General features: G+C 53.4%; 1 protein-coding gene across 8 annotated transcripts in view; it reads left to right on the top strand.

The window, feature by feature from the left end:
- LOC116939429 (signal-induced proliferation-associated 1-like protein 2) overlaps positions 1-24705 on the top strand; it is a 110534-nt gene that overhangs the window by 54142 nt on the left and 31687 nt on the right. For all 8 annotated transcript variants that reach the window (XM_076065109.1, XM_076065108.1, XM_032947742.2 and 5 more), the window contains exons 5-11: positions 5437-5611; positions 7090-7193; positions 15486-15643; positions 15960-16365; positions 16742-16918; positions 19995-20269; positions 23665-24042. In XM_076065109.1, coding sequence (XP_075921224.1) covers positions 5437-5611; positions 7090-7193; positions 15486-15643; positions 15960-16365; positions 16742-16918; positions 19995-20269; positions 23665-24042 — 1673 coding nt within the window. The remainder of the gene's footprint in view (positions 1-5436; positions 5612-7089; positions 7194-15485; positions 15644-15959; positions 16366-16741; positions 16919-19994; positions 20270-23664; positions 24043-24705) is intronic.

Raw genomic sequence — 24705 nt, 5'->3', positions numbered from 1 at the left:
TGGTTCACCTGTGTGACTGTGTGCTGGTTGGTTCACCTGTGTAACTGTGTGCTGGTTGGTTCACCTGTGTGAATGTCAGCTGGTTGGTTCACCTGTGTAACTGTGTTTGTGTTGGTTCACCTGTGTGACTGTGAGCTGGTTGGTTCACCTGTGTGACTGTGAGCTAGTTGGTTCACCTGTGTGACTGTGTTTGTGTTGGTTCACCTGTGTGACTGTGTGCTGGTTGGTTCACCTGTGTAACTGTGTGCTGGTTGGTTCACCTGTGTGAATGTCAGCTGGTTGGTTCACCTGTGTGACTGTGTGCTGGTTGGTTCACCTGTGTGAATGTGAGCTAGTTGGTTCACCTGTGTGAATGTGAGCTAGTTGGTTCACCTGTGTAACTGTGTGCTAGTTGGTTCACCTGTGTAACTGTGAGCTGGTTGGTTCACCTGTGTAACTGTGAGCTGGTTGGTTCACCTGTGTGACTGTGTGCTGGTTGGTTCACCTGTGTGACTGTGTTTGTGTTGGTTCACCTATGTGACTGAACTCGTTGGTTCACCTGTGCAACTGTGTGCTGGTTGGTTCACCTGTGTGACTGTGAACTAGTTGGTTCATGTTTTCCCCAAACCTCCGATTAGCTGGTTAGCTCCGTACGGTGCGAAAGAAGTTCAACATCCATGTGTACAGCTCGGGGCTTGTTGGTTCACCTGTGTAGCTGTTGGATAGCCGAGTCACCTGAGCGTTAGTTTCTCCAATGTTCTTGACCCACTAGTAACCAACCCACACCCACCCCGCCCTGCCTCATCGGCTGCTGAGCAACGTGGGGTTGGTGCCATTTTACTTTTTCTTCCGACTCAACGCGAGCCCGGTACAAAGCGCCCATCGCAGAACGGAGACGTGGGGGGGAGGGGGGGAACGCAAATCCCGCGAACAACAACAACAACAAAAACAACAGCAGGCCGAGTTTGTCATGGCGGGGGCTTAACGAAGGTGGGGGAGGGGCGGGGGGGGTGAGAATTGGGGGGCTCGCTGCCCCAGCCAGGTGGGAATCACTCGCGGGGACGTGACAGTTTATATGGGGGTGACGGAAAGGTAAACTAAGGTGCTGGGGGACAGGGTCTGGTGGGGGTGGAGAGAGAAAGTGGGGGCAGGGAGGGCGGGGGCAAAAGAGGGCAAGGCATGTAATAAAACACCGCAAATAAAATAATTTATACTAACGTCCCACAGGTCGGCGCTCCGCTCCCGCCCGTTCCCCCGGAAGAGGGGCACGCAGCCCCCCCCCCCCCCTAAAAAAAAAACAGCCGTCCCCCAACCACCCGACCTCCCTGGCCGCGCGCCTCATTTTAGACTCCGAATGGGGACCATCTGGCCTCGAATCCCACTTTCTCTGTCTTTGAGCTTGTAGCCAAAGTGCTCGATTGAAGGAGTGAGAAGAATGGTGCTGCAGATTTTATTAAAGAAGTCCATGATATCCCGATGAAATATGACTATGTCCGGGCATGACCAAAAAAGGCATGGAAGTATGACTGGACCGAGGACAATATTGGGGGTCGGGGGGGAAACGTCCACAAATTTTTCTCTTCTCTCGTTCGTCACGTAAGTGCCATTTCATACATTTAAACTGGATTAAGCCTCCGTGGTAACGTTTGAGGGGCCCGTCAGATTTGCGTCCATTTATGCCGAGGGACACCATGGGACAGAAACCTCCTCCCAAGTTTCCGAGTTGGAGGTCTGTGGTACGAGCAGCCCTCGCCATCCGGTTGGTGCCGTTTTGACAAAACGTGAAAATCATCATCACCGTCACCACGCGCTTCCTTCATGAAGCTTTGAAATGTACGACGTTCACGAAAACATTGACGTTTCACGGAGAAAACGTTTTGTCGGTTATGGGAAAGTGTTTATACCGTGTGCGTATAATAAGTGTAATATCGGCAGCGTCATAAATTATTAATTTAGAAGATTATATGACCCATTAGCTTGCATTATTTCCTGCACATCGGCACGCCGAAATTACGTCTTTAAATCAAATGGCCGGGACCTGAGTTGAACAAAATGACAGCGTTCACAGATAAGAAGTGGGGGTAAGGACGGGGGAGTGATTGGGGGGGCCTGGGGATGTTATGCTGCATCAGCCCTGCCAGGATTGGCTGAAACGCAAACCCCTCTTGGCAGTTTAGTAAATGTGAGCCTTCAAGCTGTCACTTTAATTCATTCTGCACAATATCCATGGCAACCGCGCTGACGAGGGAAATAAGGACTTGCTGACCTGGCTGATTGGGTTCCTTGTGCACCAGGGTCCGCACACCGCGCTCATCGCTGGGGATGCGAGCGCAGCTGTTTATGTTGCCGCTCGTTAATTTAAAATATCTTAAGCGTAAAATAACGTTTTGGCGCGTGTGACCCTCCTCCCGAAATAAGCGAGCGCCCATCTTTATTGCCGCAACATCCACCCTGCGGTCTCTCCCGTGTCCCGTCTCCCCCGTGTCCCGTCTCCCCTGTGTCCCGTCTCCCCGTACCCGTCTCCCCCGTGTCCCGTCTCCCCGTACCCGTCTCCCCGTACCCGTCTCCCCGTCTCCCCCGTGTCCCGTCTCCCCCGTGTCCTGTCTCCCCGTACCCGTCTCCCCGTACCCGTCTCCCCGTACCCGTCTCCCCGTACCCGTCTCCCCCGTGTCCCGTCTCCCCATCCCGTTTCCCCGTACCCGTCTCCTCGTACCCGTCTCCCCATGTCCATCGCTCCATCCCGTCTCCCTGTACCCGTCGCTTCTGTCTCCCCGTGTCCATCGGCTTGTCCGATGCAGTCGACCGCCGGACTCGTTCCGGTCGGAGAACGTGTCGTGGAGAGGTGGGGCGGGGGGACGTAGTGGGGTAGGGACTGGATGCGGTTTCCGCACGTCCGTGGGGGCGCGTAAAAATAAGAGGTGCTAATCGCAGGCTAATGTTGAGGGCCGTGCTGGTGGGGTGGCGGCTGCTGCTGTGATCATCGAAGCCAGATGAGGCGCCTCTCTCCATCCCCACCCCTGACCAGGCAGTGGCAACGTCTAGCAACTCTCTTTTGGTTTGTAACCCCCGAGGTTGACGCTAATGTTGTTTGTCATGTTTACGTAATTACACGTGGAAACATGTTTATAAATCATATGGCCGTGTAAAACTATTCACAGTGCGTAGCGATGCACATCCCCAGCGATTCTATTCATTGTCGGGGTGGCTGTGGTATTCAAGGGGAAAAAAATTCGGTCTCGTTTTCATATCCGTTTCGTGCCATTTTGTTAACGCCATCGCCCTAAATACAAAACAATCTAAGGATGTGCATAAATCGTAAATGGTGTTAACACGCAAACGGATTCTTACACTGCGGGACCTGATGCGCGCGCGTTCTTGAGCGTTTTAAATCGACGTGAACCTATGCATCTTGCCGTGCCTCACGGCCCTGTGCAGGCTCTCTCCTGTACGTTGACGCACAAAGCCCCCGGTGCCAGCGTTCTCGCCACCACGAGCAGCCGGCCTCCCAATCTTCTGCGCTAAGGAGAAAGTTCCTGCCACCAATGCATAGTTTGCATTTCAGTAGAGAATGAACCTTTCCTATAAGATTGGGCGTGGCTGTTCTCACATGAAGCATTTGTTTGGAATTCTCGCGTTGGAGTTTGGTATCCGGCGGAGGCTGGCGGAGGCTGGCGGAGGCTGGCGGAGGCTGGCGGAGGCTGGCGGAGGCTGGCGGAGGCTGGCGGAGGCTGGCGCGTGTTGCCGTTTATGTGGTCAGCCGTTCCTGCGAACAGCCGGTTTTGAGGAGTGGGGGCGGGTGGGGGGACGTTTGGCTGAGACTGCCTCACTTGTCTCCTTTCAACCGCGTCTGAATTTCACACCCTCGGGGGGGGGGGGGGGGGTGCTGTGTGCTGGAAGGAGAGGAAGCGGGATGACTGGTGTGTTTTTTCTCGCCCGGGTGCTAATGAATTTTTGATCGATGAGGTCTGATTGTGGTGATGAGGTTGCAAATGGCCCCGTTTGTGTTTCCCGACAAGTGTTGCGCTGTTGCGGGGCATGGCCGCGGTGTGCGTGGCGGTTTTCCCTTTTCTTTCTTTTCCCACCACCTTCCCCCGGACAAACCCGCGTGGCTCGAAGAGGACGCTGCCTGCCTACCCCCCCCCCCACCCCATAGAGTGCGGTCGTGGTTGTCGTGTAATTCAGCCTCGGGTCAAACGTCACTGCTTTCTGTTTATTGGGCGTTTGAGGCACCCACCACTGTCCCTCATGGTGGCTAATTTTGTATCGAGCGGATATGTTATATTTTTTTGCATCATTGCATCACATTGAACGAAGGCGGAATTGACTTCAACCTCTCAAGTATAAATTAAATCGCTCTCTCCGTTGTAACATTGTTACGGTGCCAATTCCGGTACTCGCATTATTATTGGTGGGTTCCAATTGTATTGAAATTTGCCCTCTGTATGCATATTCAAATCGGAACTACCACTAAAGCTCTTGCCTTTTGGCCGCATTCTTTTCGTACAAAGTTGGAAATCAGTCGTGCAAGTCTGTTTACTGTAAGGTGTCGCACCGAAATGCAGTTTGACATTTTCTTGAAAATCTCTGCAGAAAATCCGCTCGGTAAAATTGCCATCGCGGAAACGTTCATTCCATTCGTGGAGCCCTGTAACAGCGCCGCGTATCCCTCGGCGCTCCAAAAAAATAATGAAAAGAACATTAATGGCGTTTTTTTGTGCATTTAATTTGAGATTCAAATATAAACGAAATGACTCAAGTGGGAATAAGGTGGAAATTAAAACGTGTGCCATGGGCCCGCTCTCCCTCCAGCAGCTGGATGGCAGATTCCCCTCGCACGGCTTAATAATGATACTGTTATAAGGGAATCCATGTCCGCAGAAAAAAATGTAGAACTCTTGTTCGCATGATGTTTGTGACATAACAATGACGCTGACTGTTTGAAGACGTCGCGATTGTTGGTGTTCCTCCATCCTGAGGCCCCTGATTTTATAATCCCCCAGGGCCCCACGCTGCCACCTCTGGATTTTGTCTGCCAGGTTCATCGTTTTCCTGGTAGCTACACATGTAACAATTCAACCCCACCACCGCCACCTCCCCCCCCCCCCCCGCAGCTATTCCAAGGATTGTCACAATCGGGGAAACCGATTTCCATTAAATAATATTTTTGCCTTCAACCCTTATCATACTTCTGATTGCACTTGGAGAAGCTTTGTTTGTTTTGACCTTAGGTGTCCCTTGAACAAGAGACCTTTTAATCTCAATGGGCCCTCACGTGGCTATAAATAAATCCGTCGGATTAAATGACGGGTCTCTGGAACGATTGACGGCAGCGTTTGCCCGTGGCCGCTCGAGCCGGTCGCCACTCGCCGGGTATCACTCGCCGAGGCCCTCCGCCGCCGCGGCCGCCGCTCACCCTTGCCGTCTGTCCCCCCTCCCACCCGCTTGGTCTCCCGGCAGCTGAGCTACCAGCACAAGGTGGGCATCATGTACTGCAAGGCGGGCCAGAGCACGGAGGAGGAGATGTACAACAACGAGGCGGCGGAGGCGGCCTTCGACGAGTTCCTCGACCTCCTCGGGGAGCGCGTGCGCCTTAAGGGCTTCACCAAGTACCGCGCGCAGCTCGACAACAAGAGTGAGTGGCCCGCGGCACCACGCGTCGCCCCCCCCCCCCTCTCTCTCCCCGTCTGCCCCTGCTCCCCATCCCTCTCGCTCCCCCTTCCCCACCAGCTTCCCATCCCCCTCGCCCGTCCCTGTCTGCCCCTGCTCCCCCACCCCCCCCCCCCCCCCTACTCTCCATCAGTCTTGCTTCCCATCTCTCTTATTGCTGTCCATCCCTCTCGCTCCCCATCCTCCCTGTTCCCCTCCCCCCCCCACCTTCTCCCCTGTAGGCTGTATATATTTTTCCATTTACCTTCACATTTGCATGCAGATGTCTCAGCTGCAGCAGCTGGAACATCATTGTGGGGGGAGAGGGGTGGGGGGGGGGGTCATTAACACTTTCTGCCTCCGAGTAGGCGACGTTCAGCACTTTGTGCTTTGGGTTCCGCACGCAAATCCGCCTCCCGCACCGCACTGCGAATTTCAAGATTTGCCAAATTAGCTTTAATTACCAGCAAAATTTCATTTGTATTTGCCTAACAGGTGCAGGGCGGGAAATGAACGATGAGCAGCACCTCTTCGTGATGTGTCTGCTTTGGGTAATTGCTTTGTGGAGACGTGGAGACGAGGCACCGGGTCCTGCCAGTGGCCAGGGTGCTGGGCAGCGAGCGTCACTCGCCGTCACTTGCTCCCTCTCACCGTTTTGTGTTTGTGGCGGTGTGACGACGATTGGGCGATCCGCCCTGTAAGCCCGCACGTTCGCTCGCACGGGCAATCCCGCACCACGGCAACGCCAGGTCCCTGACATTTAGTCAGGACGGTGAAAAAGCTGTCGCCCCACCCCCCCCGAACGCAAAACGTCATCAGGAAACGTCGGGAGCCCAGGGGCATAGGCGCGGAAGACGGCGCGTCGCTGGTTGACCACTCTCCTCCCCCCACCGCCGCAGATTATAAAGTGTGATGTTTGCTTTTCAGAGGAAGAGCAATCGTGCCCTGTAAATGTACGCGTGCCCTCACGGCTGCCTCTGCAAACTGCACTACTTGGCCTCTGCATTGCCCGTCCCACAAAAATGTCATCATCTTGGGTTTTATCCGCTTGCGCTTGGCTCACGAGTGCCATGCCATGTTTGTGCTCTCGCTTGCTCGTACGACGGCCGATAATAAAATTATTTTGCAAGTCGTGTAATTAGGGGCAGCGCCTTACAAACACTGGAAGTGTTCCCGGCCACAGCGCCGTGCGAACGGCGCCCATTAGCGGCAACGGCACTGGCAGTGAAACAATCAAAACCGCTGCGGCTGCGATTGCTGCTGCATTTTGAAATCACAGCGCAAAATTGAGTCCCAACTGCTCGGTTAATTTGGTCGTTAATAAAAACGCGACCGTATTACGTCCGTGCTGCGCCGTCCGGTGTGGCAGCAGCAGCAGCAGCAGCAGCAGCAGCGGGCTCGGCTCACGTTTGAGTTGTCCCCTGAACTGACCGACGCGACGGTGCCCCCTCCTGTGTCTGACAGCCGACTCGACGGGGATGCACTCGCTCTACACCACCTACAAGGACTACGAGATCATGTTCCACGTGTCCAGCATGCTGCCGTACACGCCCAACAACCGGCAGCAGGTATCCACGTGACCCACGCGAAGCCCTGGCCTCCCCCCCCCCCTTGCGCACCAACACACGCCGGCGCTCGAGCGTCATCGTCGAGGGCCTCCCTCTGCTGATTTGGCACCTGGTGAAGTGGTCCAGTGGAGGTGGGAGTTGGTGGATCGTGCAGAGATCATCATGTGAAGCTTCCCTTCTGTTACATACAGTGAGGGAAAAAAGTATTTGATCCCCTGCTGATTTTGTACTTTTGTCCACTGACAAAGAAATGATCAGTCTATAATTTTAATGGTAGGTTTATTTGAACAGTGAGAGACAGAATAACAACAAGAAAATCCAGAAAAACGCACGTCAAAAATGTTATAAATTGATTTGCATTTTAATGAGGGAAATAAGTATTTGACCCCCTCTCAATCAGAAAGATTTTTGGCTCCCAGGTGTCTTTTATACAGGTAACGAGCTGAGATTAGGAGCACACTCTTAAAGGGAGTGCTCCTAATCTCAGCTTGTTACCTGTATAAAAGACACCTGTCCACAGAAGCAATCAATCAGATTCCAAACTCTCCACCATGGCCAAGACCAAAGAGCTCTCCAAGGATGTCAGGGACAAGATTGTAGACCTACACAAGGCTGGAATGGGCTACAAGACCATTGCCAAGCAGCTTGGTGAGAAGGTGACAACAGTTGGTGCGATTATTCGCAAATGTAAGAAACACAAAAGAACTGTCAATCTCCCTCAGCCTGGGGCTCCATGCAAGATCTCACCTCGTGGAGTTGCAATGATCATGAGAACGGTGAGGAATCAGCCCAGAACTACACGGGAGGATCTTGTCAATGATCTTGTCAATGATCTCTCGGCAGCTGGGACCATAGTCACCAAGAAAACAATTGGTAACACACTACGCCGTGAAGGACTGAAATCCTGCAGCGCCCGCAAGGTCCCCAACACGGCCAAGGCAACAAAGGAGTGGCTCAAGAAGAAGCACATTAAGGTCCTGGAGTGGCCTCGCCAGTCTCCAGACCTTAATTCCATAGAAAATCTGTGGAGGGAGCTGAAGGTTCGAGTTGCCAAACGTCAGCCTCGAAACCTTAATGACTTGGAGAAGATCTGCAAAGAGGAGTGGGACAAAATCTCTCCTGAGATGTGTGCAAACCTGGTGGCCAACTACAATAAACGTCTGACCTTTGTGATTGCCAACAAGGGTTTTGCCACCAAGTACTAAGTCATGTTTTGCAGAGGGGTCAAATGCTTAATTTCCCTCATTAAAATGCAAATTAGTTTATAACATTTTTGACATGCGTTTTTCCGGATTTTGTTGTTGCTATTCTGTCTCTCACTATTCAAATAAACCTACCATTAAAATTATAGACTGATAATTCCTTTGTCAGTGGGCAAACGTACAAAATCAGCAGGTGGATCAAATACTTTTTTCCCTCACTGTAGCTTCCCTATCCTCTAAATTGAAAATAATTTATTTTTAGAGCTGCTTTTTTTGTTAGTTTTGTTTGTCCTTCCCCCGCACCTCCGGTTGGCACGGTTGGCTACGTACGGTGCGAAAAAAGCTCTACACACATACGTTGGGCTATGACATGGCCAAATAGATGGTCGTTCCTACTCCCTGGCCCCACGCCATGTGTAACATGCCAAGATAAGTGCTCATGAATCTCCCTTACCTTGATGGAATATAAGGCTTCCGTGTAATCTTTGAGAGCTGCGAGTCTCAAACTGCAGTGCCCTTGAATCGATGCATCCAGGGAGAAACTAACCCTAGGCGTGACAATGTCTTACTCAATGCCCTGCGCTGACACTTTTGACACAAAGAGTTGCACCTGGTGCAGGCTGCGAGCCTCGTCCCGCCGGATCGTAGCGTTCCTAGCCGCCAAATAATTTAGGGATCGTTTAGTGACGTTGTCTTTATTGCCATAATACATTTTTGATGAGCCATTTGGTGCGTAAGCGACTGTATTCCCCATTATCGCTGTAATTAGTATGGGCTGCCTCGTCTGCACTGGCCTGCGGGTGATGCATCTGGCGTGGTGAGATGGGAGCAGTTCTGCTGATTGTTGCCACGGCGGACGGAATAGGAGAGCATCTGGCATCTGGGCTAACGGCCCTATCAAAATGTAGTCAATATAAAGGGAGGGGTTGCAGCATCGTGGGGGCGTATAATGTTTTGTAGAACCGCAAATGCAGACTGTTATTATGGGACCATGCCTTGATAGTCATCGTGACTATGGGGGCGTGTAATGGCCATAAAAGAGGAAGGGCTTGGTGACATTACGCTTGTTTTCCACAGCGACAAGTCTTCATTTGGTGCGCCGTGCCAAAGAGGTCTTTAGTTACGGCGGAGAGGAGACAAAAGATGTTTGTAGTAGAGGCAGTCCTTGACTTACAAACACCTGATTTACGAACACCCACACTTGCGAACCAGCTCGCATGAAAAAAATACATCGACTTAAAACGCCAACTCGCACTTGCAAACTCAACCACGGAACTATTTTGTTCAGCGGGGCGATCCTCCGCGGGTTATAATGAGTCAGCCTCGTGCTGGGAGTGAGAGTTTGTGCGTGTGTGTGCGTGCGCGCCGCGCGCGAATGTGTGAGTGTGTGCGTGAAAGTGTGTATGTGCGTGCGCACGGATAAACGGAGATTTATCCAGTCTCGCAGCAAGATGTCTCTTGGAAAGATAATTTCATCACGGCGAAACAAAACAAAATTACCTACATATTGGCGTGTCTTGCTTGTCAATCCAAAAAACACTTGCGACAAATTTAAGGCCCCTTTTTTTGGACCGTCTCAGCTGCTGTTTGTTGTGTCGGGCTAGCAACACGGGGGTCGCTGGTGGCACCGTTTTTCGATCTGTCGCGCGTGCATAAATACACCGCACCAGCCGATACGCCTCCGCTAATACGGCCTTCAAATCTCGCACGCGTTCTAGCAAATAAAACGTCTAAACCTTGCGAAACTTGAAGCTTCAGTGAGTGAATGCTGTGCACGTTAACATTTTAAATTATTGTTGAAGCTTTAACGGGCCGCTGCCGGCTCCCTCCCCTGACTATAAACGTCGCCTATCCCTGCACTGGCTGCGAAACGTGCCGAGGCACGCACGCTCGAGCAGCATGTCGCGTGGAGTAAATGGCATCGCCGAGGTGAGCATCGCGATGAAAGCGAGGACTGCCTGTAGCGTTGACTCGGCTCGCAAGCGGAGGGGAAACGTTGTTGGGGTGTAGTTTTGGCCGTGTCGCCAAACTGCTGCCGAGTTGCGAGCGAGCTTTATGGCGCGTGCCTCGCAGACTGAGTCAGAATATTGTATTTATACTGGAGCAATCCGATGAGCTATAAAGCTCTTTTACACAGATGGCCAGTAGGGGGCGGGGCAGAACGGTACAACAACAAACGATACAAAAAACACGACATGAGTGCGCTGAGCTCCCAGGAATCTCAGCAGCGGCAGTAACCCCGTCCACGCTGACGCGGCAGCAGCAGCAGCAGTGCGCAGCTGCGACGTACATTTTCTTATTTGTTTTTGTTCCTATAACGTCGTCATAGTTTCCTTGAAAAAAATGGACAATGGCTCGGTAAATATTATGAGCCACGTCTACACGATGCCCGTCCTTCGACAGTCAAAAGTCATGTATTTTCTGCAACTGTTTATTTTATATTTAATTTTGGTGGCTTGTTTCTCTACCTCAATGGATTTAGTTTTTATTCCCCCCCCCTCAAATTTAAACTCGGCGTTACCAGATAGCGGCACCCTGCTGAGCATCCCCTGCAGTTAGCGCCTGCAACGCAACGCAACCATGCCTCATCCTCATCATCCTCCTCGCTCCGACAGGAATCGCTCCTTTCAAAGCGCTGCTTTTTTTGGCTTAAGTTTTTGTTTTTTACGCCCCGATCAAGTTACACCAGCCAGGAGGCCCCCAACGCAGTGATGTCATTGGGCCCATCACTTCCAAACAAAAGAGACATCGGGTGAGAAAGAGAAGGGAATTGGAGTGGCTGTTGGGATGGAAGGGGGAGGTGGGGAGGGGGGGCGTGGGAGTGGGGAGCGAAGAGGAACCACCCACGCCGCAGTAGCGGCGTGTCGAGTCGCATCCCGTGTACACACGTGTCTGCAGTGAGTCACCCCGCCAGCGTCTGTTCTCCGGGATGATCGTGATCGCCGTCTGTCTCAAGCAGTGCGACTGTCTGCCCCCTGGCCGCCTTGCCGCTCGATCTTTGGAAACTTTGTTCAAGGCCATCGATGAAGTCATTGACTTTGTTTGTGTCACTGACAAACAGTTTGTTGCCTTGTGCTGGAGCCACCGAGAAATAGAAAAAAAAGGCGCAAATTTTCTTTGACCGTTTAAACTTCGTTTTGCTGTGATCATTTTGTACATGTCGGTCGTGGGGTTTTTCTCTCTTTCTGCGCACGATCGCTATTCGGGAAATCGTCCTGACATGCCATAATTAGTTGGACACTTCGAAAGGCCCGCAAATGGAATTTTGACAAGCACTATTTAAAATTACCGTACTTGTTAGCTGGCCGCACTTCCCTCCATTCGGCGGTCGTTTGCGCGTCCTTCTTCAGCCACCGAGTGAGAATCGGCTCATCCTGTCTGTAGCAGGGATGGTGCGACGTGGCTGATGGACCGCAATATCCCTGGGTCGCCAGGACAGATGTCGCAGTGTCGTTTATCGCCTCTGGGCGGTGACGCGATAGCAGCCTGGCCGTGCGCGCGAGAGAAGCGTCCTCCGCCGGGAATTGGCGCGCCAATCGGAGCTGTGCGCTCGTGACGTCTCCTCGTTCCCTGCGCTCCAGGACGTACGTTGACCACCATTGTCAACGTCGTCGTCGTCGTCATCATCATCAACAGCCATGATGAATGCACTGCTGGATGGATGCCCCCCGGCCCTGCGTTCTCACAATCAATCTAGCATCTGCACACGAGATGATGGTTCATATGGTGGTCACCGGCATGCCCCGATTGAGGTACTAATTCCATTCCTGTGCCGGGCACTCAGAAACCGATGATGATTCCATCTCCGTCAATACAATCCTCCATCGTGGAGGAGTTGATTGATTGAACCAGTGCTCAGTGATGCATTCGAGTCGATCTCACAATTGTCAAGCCTCTTCCTTGTCCCTCTGCTATTGCTACTGCCTTGCACAGTGCTGCCATGCACTTCACGCTTTGATTCCTCTGGCACTTAAGGAATCCTGCCCTCAGTTTGGCTGTGTCCTCTCATCCACACTGTTCAACTGTCTTCTTTATTGGCACGTAAGTGCACCTATTTTGGAGCAAGGCCAGTTGTGCTTGTATCCGCAGTAGTGTGCTTGTATCCGAAGTAGTGTGCTTGTATCCGCAGTAGTGTGCTTGTATCAGAGGTCGCCCCCTCGCCTCTCCCCCGCCTTCGCCCACACCGCGTGCAACATACGCCTTACGTCGAATATATCTGAACCGGCTCCGACTGTATTCATCTTGGCATGATTGTCATTCGTGATCTATGTTGCTGGCCACTATCAGCCTTTCGGGCCTGGGCTCAGCAATTTAAATTCGTACTCTTGTTAAATGGTAGCCTGTCATTGCACGATCGCAAGTGTTCATCTCAGCACTGGGGAGGCGGGGGGGGGGGTTACGGGTTACATGGGGAGGCCACGGTGCCTGGGCAGGGCAGATAGATTTATTGGTAAACGGAGTGCATGAATAATGCATGCGGCTTTACTTGGTGAGGGCAGTGGCCTGGGCGATATTCGGCGTCTGCATCCGTCGGAGTGACCGGGCCAGTTCGCGCCAACGTGTAGCATTTTGTGTTGCATGCTGCTTCGCGTGTAATTGGCAATCGGCGCCGGCGAAGCTGCGGGATCATCGGCGGCTCTGCTGAAGGGCACCGCGAATCGAACGAGCGCCGAGTCGGGCCGCCGCGAAGCCGAGCAAAGTCTCGGGCAGCAATTCATCTCTGTCCGGCCCTCGCCGGATCGGTGAGCCATAAATACGTTTCCGGCGCCCGGCACACACCACGTCCGCCAGACCTCTCGCTGCGGTTCTTGTGGCTGCTACTGGCCACGTGCAGCCTGCTGAATTTTTCCACGGATCGACAAAATGCTTATTGAGCAATTAATCCCCGGTCGTACTCAGGAACATCTTTTTATGAATGGTGACGCAAAGAGGAAGAGATGAGCGCTTCTCTCCGTACAGCACCATCCTGCTGCGTATTGCCACCAAACCCAAATCGCAATTAATTACAATCGCAACGTTTTTGTAACTTCAGCGAAAACAACGCTTTTGTAATTGCAAATGTACAACGACACCGCGCGTCTGCTGTCCGCCCGCGAACGCCGTCACGATACCCGCAATCCTGCAGCCTTCTGCTGCCAAGGGAGCTGTTTCTGGGAAAACAAAAAAGTCACAATGAGAATCATTTTTTTTCGAAAAGGTTAAGCCAGACCCCCCCCCCACCCCCCGCGGGGCCGCGTCCCCTGCGGGCGATGGACGTGGGCTGTGGCCCCCGCAGCTGGAGAACGCCTCGCCCAGAAGATGGCGCCGCCTAAATTGTCTTTCCATCTGTGCCGTTGAAACCCGAGCGTCGGCTGAAATTGCGATTTACTCTCCAGCAGCCGCCCGCCCCCCCGTGCGAGCGAGGGCGGCGATGGGAAACGCAGGTGCTGCTCCGCTTAGTGGCCCGCCTCGTTTGGCGCGGTGGGTACCGCTTGCTGTGCCCAAATTGCCGATCGGCATCGTCGGAGCTTCGATTTGTGGCTGGATGAGAATCTATTCATTTGTTTCCTCTTCCTTGAGCTGCGTGGTGGTCCACTTGGAAGTCCTGTTTGGCCAAACCGCGTCTCCAAACGAGAACCACATTGAAGGCGATTCAGCCAAGGCTGTGATTTTTTTGTTAATCTCCACAGTGGGAATGCTTCCCGCTGCAGTGCTTAGCGAACGCTATTATAATTACGATTATGAAACATTATAAGCTGTTTATTTGTGTGTGTGTACAAATACACATTTGATACTGCGTATGAATATTAGCTCTAAGTGTTACAAAATTAGGAACTTTTGCATATAACTACCACGTGGCCTAACCCAAAAGCAAATGTGGATCGATATACATGCCTGATTCTAGTTTACATTGGTTATAACCTCTCAACAAAACTTAGCGTAACACGGAGCATTGTCAGTATAGTACTCGTGAGATCGGCTCTTTGATTGACCATTCCACCACTATTATTTGCTTGTAACTTGTCCCGATTGCCAATCCACTGCTGGATGAAGGCCTCCCCCCACAACGTGTTTGTCATGGGGGCTGTTAGACTTATCCTTCACCACGGTAGTTGGTGCATGTATTGGGGGGGGGGGGGGTGAGGGGAGGGGGGTGGGCGTCCGTGTGCTAGTAATCGAACACGGGGTCGCCAGGTTCACAGCGCAGCAGTTCACCAGCCGCTCCCTAGCAGCAGGGCCACTCCCCTGGGCAGCGTTGCCTCGGCGCTGTCTCTCCCCGTCCGCTTGCCCTCACACGGCTCGCGCGCGGTGTGCGTTGGGCTGTTCTTCTACGCTTTTGTCGATGCGCGTGAGAGAGGGGGGGGGGGGTCTCGCATTGAGATGCGCATTGCACTTACAATGATCTCTATGTTGTTGTATTTACATTTGATGGGTGGGGGGAGGTGGGAGTCCTAAGTGCTTGATACGTGAAGGTTTTTCTTCTTTAAAACCTCCCCATCAACCCCCCCCCCGCACCCCAACGATTGTGTTGAAATAATCAAAACCGTTGCCGTGCTTTCACCCATTGTTGTAATGAAATCAAAGCGTTTCCTTTTGATAATAAACCCGACTCCGCTCTTAATCGTAGCCAGAAGGAGCATGATGGATTTTCATTTACCGCCTCACAAAGGTGCCGTGCTGGCTGCACCCGCGCCGGTTTGTGCAATCATTTACATTCGCTAATGAAATCCTATTTGTTGAGTTGTTCCGTTTGAGGCTTTTATTGGGCTCGGGAGGGAGGAGCGAGCGCCGGCAGCGGCGCGCGGTTATGCGAGCGGCGGAGGAAACGATTACAGGCGCGCGTTGCCCCGTTCACGTTACTATTGTTTCGTTTTACACTGGCAGTTTTATCATTAAAAGTGATCCTCAAAGGTGGAAGTGGTGGCGGTGGGTGTGTTAGGGAAACACAATTTAAATTGTGAGCTCTTTCATGAAGAGGATGGGGGAACACAAAAAAAGCCACCCAACTATTTCTGCCGAGCGAACTGTGCTTGAGACCGCTCGTCACACCGTCGCCGGCATCTCTGCGAAGCTGCGCGGTGCGATGTCGAATGTCCTGTTCGTGTCGCAGCTCCTGAGGAAGCGGCACATCGGCAACGACATCGTCACCATCGTGTTCCAGGAGCCCGGGGCACTGCCTTTTACACCCAAGAACATTCGCTCGCACTTCCAGCATGTGTTTGTCATCGTGCGAGTGCACAACCCCGGCAGTGAGAACGTCTGCTACAGGTGAGACGCATGCACGTTGCACGGGTGGGGGAGTGGGGGGGGGTGGGGCCACAGAAACACACAAACACGTGTGCAGACATCGCAAATGTTTACTTTATACTTTTCGAGCGAGCGACTGCAATGTCTGCAATAGGCGAGCGCATGCGGGGCACATCTGTATGCGTGGCCTCCCCCGTGCTTGAAATGTTTTCAAAGCCTGTGAAAATGTGTTTAACCCGCAAGCGCAGGTGATCCTTGAAACGATCTTCTCCCGCGATCCGCCCTCCCGACGCAAGCGAGCAAATCTTCTTCCCATTTTTTCTCTTCGTGACGCCAGCGTCGCGGTGACTCGCTCGAAAGACGTTCCGCCGTTCGGGCCGCCGATCCCCAAGGGTGTGACCTTCCCCAAGTCGGCCGTCTTCCGGGACTTCCTCCTGGCCAAGGTGATCAACGGCGAGAACGCGGCGCACAAGTCGGACAAGTTCCGCGCGATGGCGGCGCGCACGAGGCAGGAGTACCTGCGCGACCTGGCGGAGAACCACGTGACGACGGGCACGGTGGAGTCGGCGGCGCGCTCGTTCGGGTTCATCCCGCTGGGCGGCAAGAGGAAGGAGAGGACGCGGCCGCGGCTGGGAGCCGAGCTGGGCAGCCAGGGCGCGCTGGTCTGGCACGCGCGCGCGCACGACTACTCCCACTCCGCCGCGCACCCCGAGCTCGGCTGCCTCTTGGGGATCTCCAACCAGGTGCGTCGCGACGACTCGAGCGACGCTCCGGCGCCGTGACCGCTCTCGAGCACACGCGCGTGCCGTCTTGCACAATTCGAAGCCGAGGCCGCCCGCTCGCGCAACGCTGTGGGATTTAAGCGGATTTTTTTAATTAAAATTTTGGCCGTGGGTCGACTTGGCGCATTCCTCCGGAGCACCGTTTTGTGGAAATTCCACAGTGGGTCGTCTTGTCGAAGGCTCTTCCCTGCCATAGCAATGTGGATTTTTCACCAGTGCCTCAGGACCACCGTCGCTAATGAGCGCAATGGAGCACGGGGACAGTTTTGAGTCCCTTCAAGAGGACGGCAGGCACGGGTTGACTGTGACGGCTCGCGGTCGTGTCCCCCCGTGCCAGGTGGTGGTGCTGGTGGACAGGGTGGCGCGGAGCGGGGTGGTGTTCAACTGCACGACGCGCGACGTCATCGGGTGGACGTCGTCGCAGAACGCGCTGCGCATTTACTACGAGCGCGGCGAGTGCATCGACCTCACCGTGGCACCGGACGAGGTGGCGGAGATCGTGCAGCGGCTGCAGGTGACCGAGCGGCCGTCGTCGCCGTCGTCGCTGTTGCCAAGCAACCGAGCCGCGACCATACACAGCTGCTCGGTTGAACGCAGAGACACCCATTAATACAACAGCCTTCGTTTAATATTGGGCATCTCTGGCCCAAGATGTCACCGAGAACTTTACAACCCAACCTTGATCTACAGTTATTTTTGCTTATGCAACAAATTGAGCGGTTCAGATCACCGACATTCGTCGTTGCGAAACCCCCATGCTATCAAGAGCAAATAAGTCGCCGGGGTGTAATTTTGAAATGAGCACCAAAACATCAGTCTTACCGTAGGACAGGAAGGAGGACATCCAAAGGCTTTGGAGCATAATATTGCATTGTCGAGTGGCCTTCATTCACACGTGAGCTTAGGATGGAATTGGGTCACTGAGCAATTCGGCACTCTCCCAGTAAGCCGGTTCTGGAATTGGTCCAGCTCAAGTTTCGTGCAGCTTAAACTGGCACTCAGCATTTTGAACTTTTAAGACGCACGGAGTATGAATCGGCTCATCTGCACCGTCGGCTCGCAGTGCAGATGCCCAGCTGCCTGGTGGCTCAGCCCCACCATTTATGATGTTTATACCCGTCGCGTGTCAGAATCCTTTGAATGTCTCGGCTTGAATGGATTGCACAGGCTGGTCACGTTGTTCCTTACGCGGCGAGGATGGCCGACCCGTTCATTTTTAAATCGCCCACGAGTTCTTGTGCTCGCTGCCCATCCCGCGGCGATGATGCCTCGCCAGCTTTGCGGCGAGACGTCTCGCGGTGAGGCCCCACGGGATGACGGAGGCGGCGAGAGAATGCCAGGCGCGGCAGCGCAGAGTTGCTGATCGTGGGGGCCTCTGCTAGGGGTTCTCTTTCCACGGCCCTCTCCGTGTCCCTCGTGACAACAGATGGCTGCTCTTGTCTCGCCGTGCTTTTGAGTCCCACTTGCGAGCCCCGTGCGCGAGCCGCACGTGGTGTGCATTTCAGCGCCGTCTCGCGGCTCTTCCTAGGTGCATTGGAGCACTGGCTCCCGTGGCCATCGTCGTAAACAAATTGATACATTTTCTGGAGAGCGGTTGCCACTCGCTTGAAATTCCTCCCGTGGTGGAATCGGAGGGTTACTCCTTCTAAATATTTGCCACGGACCCCTGGTTACAGCTGTTGTGTGGTGGCAGCTGGCCGGCTCGTATTTCGTCGGGACACGAGGCCACGTCGCTCTGGCGTGCGATGAAAGCCCGGTCTCGTCAACCGAGCTTCCTCGACGCTCGCGGAGTGAATCCCAGGGGAAACGCCCGCGACCTCGGGGCCTCCGAGTGGAAAACCTGAGTGTTTACGTTCTGCAAAAAAGGCAAACTGATCACGGTGAGGGTCGCGACCTCCGAGGCAGAGGCAGCCGCTTTCCCAGCGAGTCGCGGGGCAGCGCCCGGGGAGGGGGCTGGGTGGTGCACGTGTTCGTCACAGGCCGTGCCACGTGTGCCGCCGGATTGCGGAGTGGCACGTGAACCCGATTTAACCGCGCTCTGGTTGCTGGTGCGTTTTCACCTCTAACTGCCAAATCCCCCCCCCCTCGGGGTGCCCTCAAAGAACGAATCCGTTGTGTTTATTTAACCCTTGCACACCGACAACCCCGAGCCACGAAGGGCTGAGAGTGTTTGCGAAGCTCTGCATTTGAGGGCTTTGGTGGAACATAACAGGCGTCTAAATAAAACAAAACGCAATTGATTGTTGAAATACATTTTTTTTCTCCTCTTGGTCAAGAATAGGATCCCAGCTTTCCTGTGGGAGTTGGGAAGTGAAATGAAGGGATTTGCTTACATAGCGCCAACAACTCAACAAATCATTTCCTCAGACGACACCACAGAAGTAGTTTGCAGCATTTCTTGCCCAAGAATAGGTGTCATGCTTTCTCCCTCTATAAATAGTAGTTGCATCATCAAATAATAAATTACATTTTATTCCCCTTTGTAAACCTACTGCTGGACAAAGGCCGTCCTGTGCCATGTTTTTCTTGTTGTGTTTTTGTTTTTTTTGTTTGTTGTGGTTGCACCCGATTCAAGAGCCGAATGGCTCACAGGGCTATACTAAAATAAATCAACTGAAAACTGAAACTTAATGTCAAGCAGTTAGAGTTGTGTTTGTCATACTTCACCACGCCGGTCAATGCGGGTTGGTAAAGTGAGGTCCAGGATCGGTTTAGATATCGCTCGCCACTGGCGTTCGTCATCCCCCAGCTAACAGTGCAGTCGGTGAAGCCACTGCACTCGCCACTCCACCACTCGTCTGATATATACATAGCGGCGAACCTTTGGTCTCGCCTTAAAGATGGCTTCTGTGAAAATAAATGTGGATTTTTATTTTATTTTGTGCGTTCATTGGTGGCCAGGCTGAAGAGATTGGAATTCGCCGCACTTGAAATTCAAGTTATTATTCACAGATGACTAAAAAAAAAACCCAGCATCCGAGTGGTGCTGACTCATTGGGTCTGACAAGAGCCACTCTGAGCCTCCAGATAAACGATGAGACTCAATCGTACGACGTGAACCGGGTTCACAACAGTGGTGACTCGTCGTCTCTGACACAGCCATTGTGAACCTAATGTCACAGAGACCCAGCCCCAGGGCTTGATCCAGCATGTGTCAGCAGCGCTGGCATCAGTGTCTCTGGCAGGAGCGCTGCTGTTTTGTGTTCGGCTGTTCCTGTAATAGTTGCGGTGGCTACAATTCCTCTGTGCAAGTGATTCACCCCGGCTGACGATGCAATGAATCGTGACAATTCACTGAATCGTAAATAAATGTAAGCGAAACGATTCCCACGCGCGATCACAAGCACGCATCGTGCGTGAGCCGATGAAACCGACGTGACGTCGTCTCATCACGTGCCCAACGGTGGAACTAACCGCGACGGGGCACGCGCGCGTGCGTGGCAGGGCAGAGATCGTGGTAAAACATTTTTTTTTTAATCCACAATAATTGCGACAGCACGCCCTGCCCGTCGTCTCGCTTGGTAAAAATAATTTTTAGAAAAAAATAACCGCGACGGCGCACGCGTGCCCGTCCGTCCGTTTGCACGCAGCTGGTGACGCGCGGCTGCGAGACGCGGGAGCTCACGTTGCGGCGCAACGGCCTGGGCCAGCTGGGCTTCCACGTGAACTACGAGGGCGTCGTCGCCGACGTGGAGCAGTACGGCTTCGCGTGGCAGGCCGGCCTGCGCCAGGGCAGCCGCCTCGTGGAGATCTGCAAGGTCGCCGTGGCGACGCTCTCGCACGAGCAGATGATCGACCTGCTGCGCACCTCGGTCACCGTCCGGGTGGTCATCATCCCGCCGCACGACGACGGTTCGCCCAGGAGGTCCGCCCGGCCGGCCACCCTGCCCGCGCGCCCGCTCCGTGTGTCCCTCGGTTCTGTCGTCTCTTTGTCTCTTCTGTCTGTCTGTGTCTGTCTCTATCTGTTCCACCTACAGGTGTCTGTCTGCCTGCCTGCCTTGCCTGTCTGTGCATTCTTCTTGTGTGTGTGTGTACATCTGTGTGTCTTTTCATTCTTCTGTGTGCCTATCTGTCTGTCTGCCTCTTCTGTCAGTCTTTCGGGGTGAAGCCTCTGTCTGGCCTTGCATATCCTATGAGCAGTAGAGGAGGAAGGGAGGGTGGCATCTCACATCATGTTCAGAAGCTTGGTCAAGCATGACATCATTGTGTGGGTGTACTTCCAAAATACTTGCGATCGATCAAACTTCTTATATTCCAACTATCACAGTCTGTCGTAGCGCTTGCTGTGCTTTGTCAGTTCTCTGCTGGTTAACGGCCTCGCCATGCCGTGTTGGTGATGTGGGCTGCTGACCATACTTCACCAAGCTGGACAGTGAAGGATGTTGACAGGGAGTGCACAGGACTGGTTCAGAAATCACTTGCCGCTACGTTAGCTGTGGCTGGGAATCGAACTCAGGGGCCCAGTTTCTTAGTGCACTAACCACTGCCACACCACCCTGTGTTAGAGTGATCACATTTTAAATGTGATTCCCCCAATTGCTGTGACCAATATGATTATACTATCCATTTCAGACACGGTTTTCAATGATAATGTGTTTAGAGCTCATTGAGATGCTATCATAGTGAGATGTTAACTACCTCGCCTGATATACAGGAGGTCGGAGGTTTCATCCCCGACCCTGACGCCTGCTGTATATTTGGAGTTTGCATGTTCTCCCCGTGGTCGCATGGATTTTTCTCCAGGTTCTCCGTTTTTTTCCTTACACATTTGGAAACATTCGCGAAGAGTAATTTGGCTGCTATAACGTTCCACATGATAAGCCACTTCGTTGGGCTATTATTTGCGGCCAGGTCTCTTCTGAAAAAGAGATATAGAGGTCAGTGGGCCTTATCTGGTAAAATTAAAAATAGTTTATCTTCTTTGCAAGCGAGAACTTGCCAAATCCACTTTTCAATGCCCTGAACGACACTGCTTGTAAAGTGCTGGCAAACATCGCAAATAGGGCTACGTTTAAACGCTTCGTGCAGCAAACGTCAATTTGAGCAAAACTGCGCACGAAAAATTGGACCGGGTTTTGCTTTGCAAAATGGATTTTTGATTCCGTGCATTAATTAACTTTTGTATTCAAAGTATATTGAAGTCGGGGGTTCGCTTCTACCGACTGTATAACAAAAAAGGAAGCATAATTCAATCAGGAATAATGGCTGGTTGGGCCGGCTTGTACGTACGGCGGCCCACAGCCTGCAAATTGTATTGGACAGGATCTGGAACAATGAGCGAGAGTTCCGAGCGTGGCTCACAAATCAGACGCGCCTTTTCCTCCCGGGGGGGGGGGGGCTGGGGGGGGTGCACTGACCCAGGCAGAGCTCGCTGGAAGTCTGTGTGTGGGCTGACCTGCATGCCAAGCAATTTAAACTTTGAACACAAAAAGAGTTATAGTGCGTCACACACACACGCACACAATAAAAAAACTTTGCATATGTTTAAAGAGGGGAAATTTATGATTCGCATAGCGCAGAAGTCACGAGGCCTCGGAGACTGGTAGACGTTGAAACGGCGACTGGCTGAAATAACGATTGCAGGCATCGGTCGTGGTTAAATAAATCCGGTGCACAGTGATTCTTCGTGTTGATTTAGAGCTGGCGAAAGGGGCTGCAAGGAGTCCGCTGTTGGCACACATCAGGAGTCGTACAATCCTCATGGGCGCTTGCATGGAAACATAAAGATGCAAGCAAAGATCACCCATGCAGAGATGCAGATCTCCAGGGCTAGTGCTGTTAAAATAATAACTTGCAATAATTATATCATAATTTCCAGGTCTTTGTCCAGGCACTGCCGGACGAAGGGTTCTCCCTGCGCTGTGTCGGTCATGCGCACTTCACCACGCCGCCCCGTTTGGGTTTGTAAGCCGGGGGGAGGCCGGGGTGGCAGGACAAGTTCAGATATCACTCACCGTTGAGGTTAGCCACGACCAGGGATCAAACTCAGATTTCCGGGTGTGCCCCCGTTGCTCCCCCACACGCAGTCAAGCCACCGCTCGGTCACACGCACGCACGCACAGGGGCATTGTCACCGGCTTTTCGTGCGGTTGGCCGCGAATAAAATTGCCGCTCGTACGGGCCCCGGCGTCCGCGTTGGGAGTGAATCGTTATCAACTCTCCGGGGCTGGCTGAATCCCTTGGCTAAAAGACGCCGTTCGGCCGGCATGCATGCCCCTTGAGAGCGGACGGTGTTTTCCCAGAAGACCGCTGGATGTGTTCTTCCAAAAGGCCCTTCCATTCATCCCACTCTTTTCTGAATTACCTGCGACAACAGAGTACTTTGAATTACCCAATAATGGCTGAACGCCAGGGCTATTTCCTCTCTTGACGCGTGCTCGACCAATATCGATGCTGTTTTCTAGTGCTTAGCTCCGGACCGTTTCTCCTCCACCTGCTCTGCATAGGAAACGAAACGCCTTTTCAAGGCGAGTGCCTCTCCTTAATCCCTTTGTTTTGGCGGCTTAGTCATTTGCTTTGCTTGGCGGTGGGTGATGTTTTGCTTCAAGCACGCGCTCATTGTTTTGCCTCAACACACCGGAGGGTTTAGCTTGCCCTGCCGCGGGCCCGATAAGCGCAGAGCATTTGCTTGTGAGCCGCTTTCTCAGAGCCAGGATTATTATCCCCGTCACGCAATCCTCGCCCCCCCCCCCCCCGCCTCCCGACATGAGCTCCAACACCGCCGCTACCGCCAATTTGCGGACTCGAGCCGCCCGCGTTGTAATCCCCGGCTCGGGCGGCGTGGCCCCGATTGCATTACCTCCTCCTCCGTGCCGCTGCCGGGGGAATTGGCCAGATCTGTGTGGCATTTTGAGTTGGTCATTTCAGTAACATGTCTGACTCCAGGCTGGGGGAAACATGCACCCAGGAGGCTGTGGAATGCAAGACTGCAATTGTTTTTTTTTTTTCCCGTGGCTTTTCTTGGTCAGGTTATGAAGAGGGGGAGACACAAGCAAAGAAAAACGGCCTTCGCCTGCTGTCGAATTTAAAGCCGGACGCTGCTCTTAAATTAATCACAAAGACACGAACAAATCCGTTCATACGTCTTCATTACACCCGTGCGAGATTGTTATTGATTTAATTTGCTAGGGATGTAATGGAGCTCACGACGCGGCCCCCTTTGTGTTGTCGCGGCCTGCGCGTACGTGCGCCGCCTCGTTTCGAAGGCTCGGAGGTGCCATTGACGGGCGACGCGGCCCTCGCGCCTGACTCTTGTCGCAGGGGCTGCTCGGAGCACTGCCGCGTGCCCATGATGGAGTACAAGTTCGGAGAGGCGGGCGCGCCCTTCGACGTGAACCGTACGCCCTTCAAGGCCCCCGTGTGGCAGCGCGCGACGCCCACCGCGGGCTCTGCGCCGTCGCCGACCTCGGGTCACGCGCCCTCGCCCGGCGCCCGCAAGGGCCCCTCCGCCGTCGGCTCTTCGCCGCGCCAACCGCCGCTGCTGGTGCAGCACCCGTCGACGTTGCCCCCGCACCACTCGCAGGCCCTGTCGCCGATGCAGGCGCAGCCGCCGCACGGACTTATCCTCTCGGCCCAGGGCCAGGGCGCCATCCCGCGGAGCTTCTCCGTCGACGGCAAGGCGGCCGAGAGCGGCAAGAGGTGTGACGCGGCGTGACGCGGCGGGGTGGGTTCTGGGGGGGCACGGCCAGTGATCGAGTCTCCTGGGGGGGCTGCCTGTGGCTCATTCACAATTAAAGGTTGCCCGTCGGCAGAGCGATTGACTCGATGGGAAGGTCTTGACTCAAAGCTTTCGCGACTGCAGGAATTCATATTCTTTGGATCTTTCGGTAAAGTCACGTAGATAGGTTCAAAGAATATAACAAAAAAATTACAAAAAAACAACTGACGTTTGGATCGCAACACAAGCGTTCGTCATCAGGAAGAGGGGGGTTAGCTTCTAAACCTTTATAAACAGTTTACCTTTAGAAGCTAACCCCATCTTCCTGATGACGAACGCCTGTGTTGCGATCGAAACGTCGTAGCTTTTTGTTATTTTGTGTTATTTTCTTTGAACCTCTATCTACATGACTTTACCAAAAGACCCAATCGATGGGAAGGGTTTTCATGTTCGAAATCCCGGTCGGGTCGTCGACTCCTCGATCGATGAAATGAGTATCGCTGTGTGGGACGCCAACGGTGGTGGTGGTGGTAGTGTTATGGATACACTGGTCCTCGCCACAAGAATGTGGGGAGCGATAGTGTAGCGGTTAGCGCGCTGCGCTATGAACCTGGCGACCCGGATTCGATTCCCGCTCACGGCCA

This window comes from Petromyzon marinus, chromosome 6 (assembly GCF_048934315.1).
Source record: "Petromyzon marinus isolate PM22_M1 ecotype Great Lakes invasive population chromosome 6, UKy_Petmar_22M1.pri1.0, whole genome shotgun sequence".
Taxonomy (NCBI): domain Eukaryota; kingdom Metazoa; phylum Chordata; class Hyperoartia; order Petromyzontiformes; family Petromyzontidae; genus Petromyzon; species Petromyzon marinus.
The sequence above is the reverse complement of the archived record's forward strand: the minus strand, read 5'-3'. Positions and strand labels throughout refer to the sequence as shown.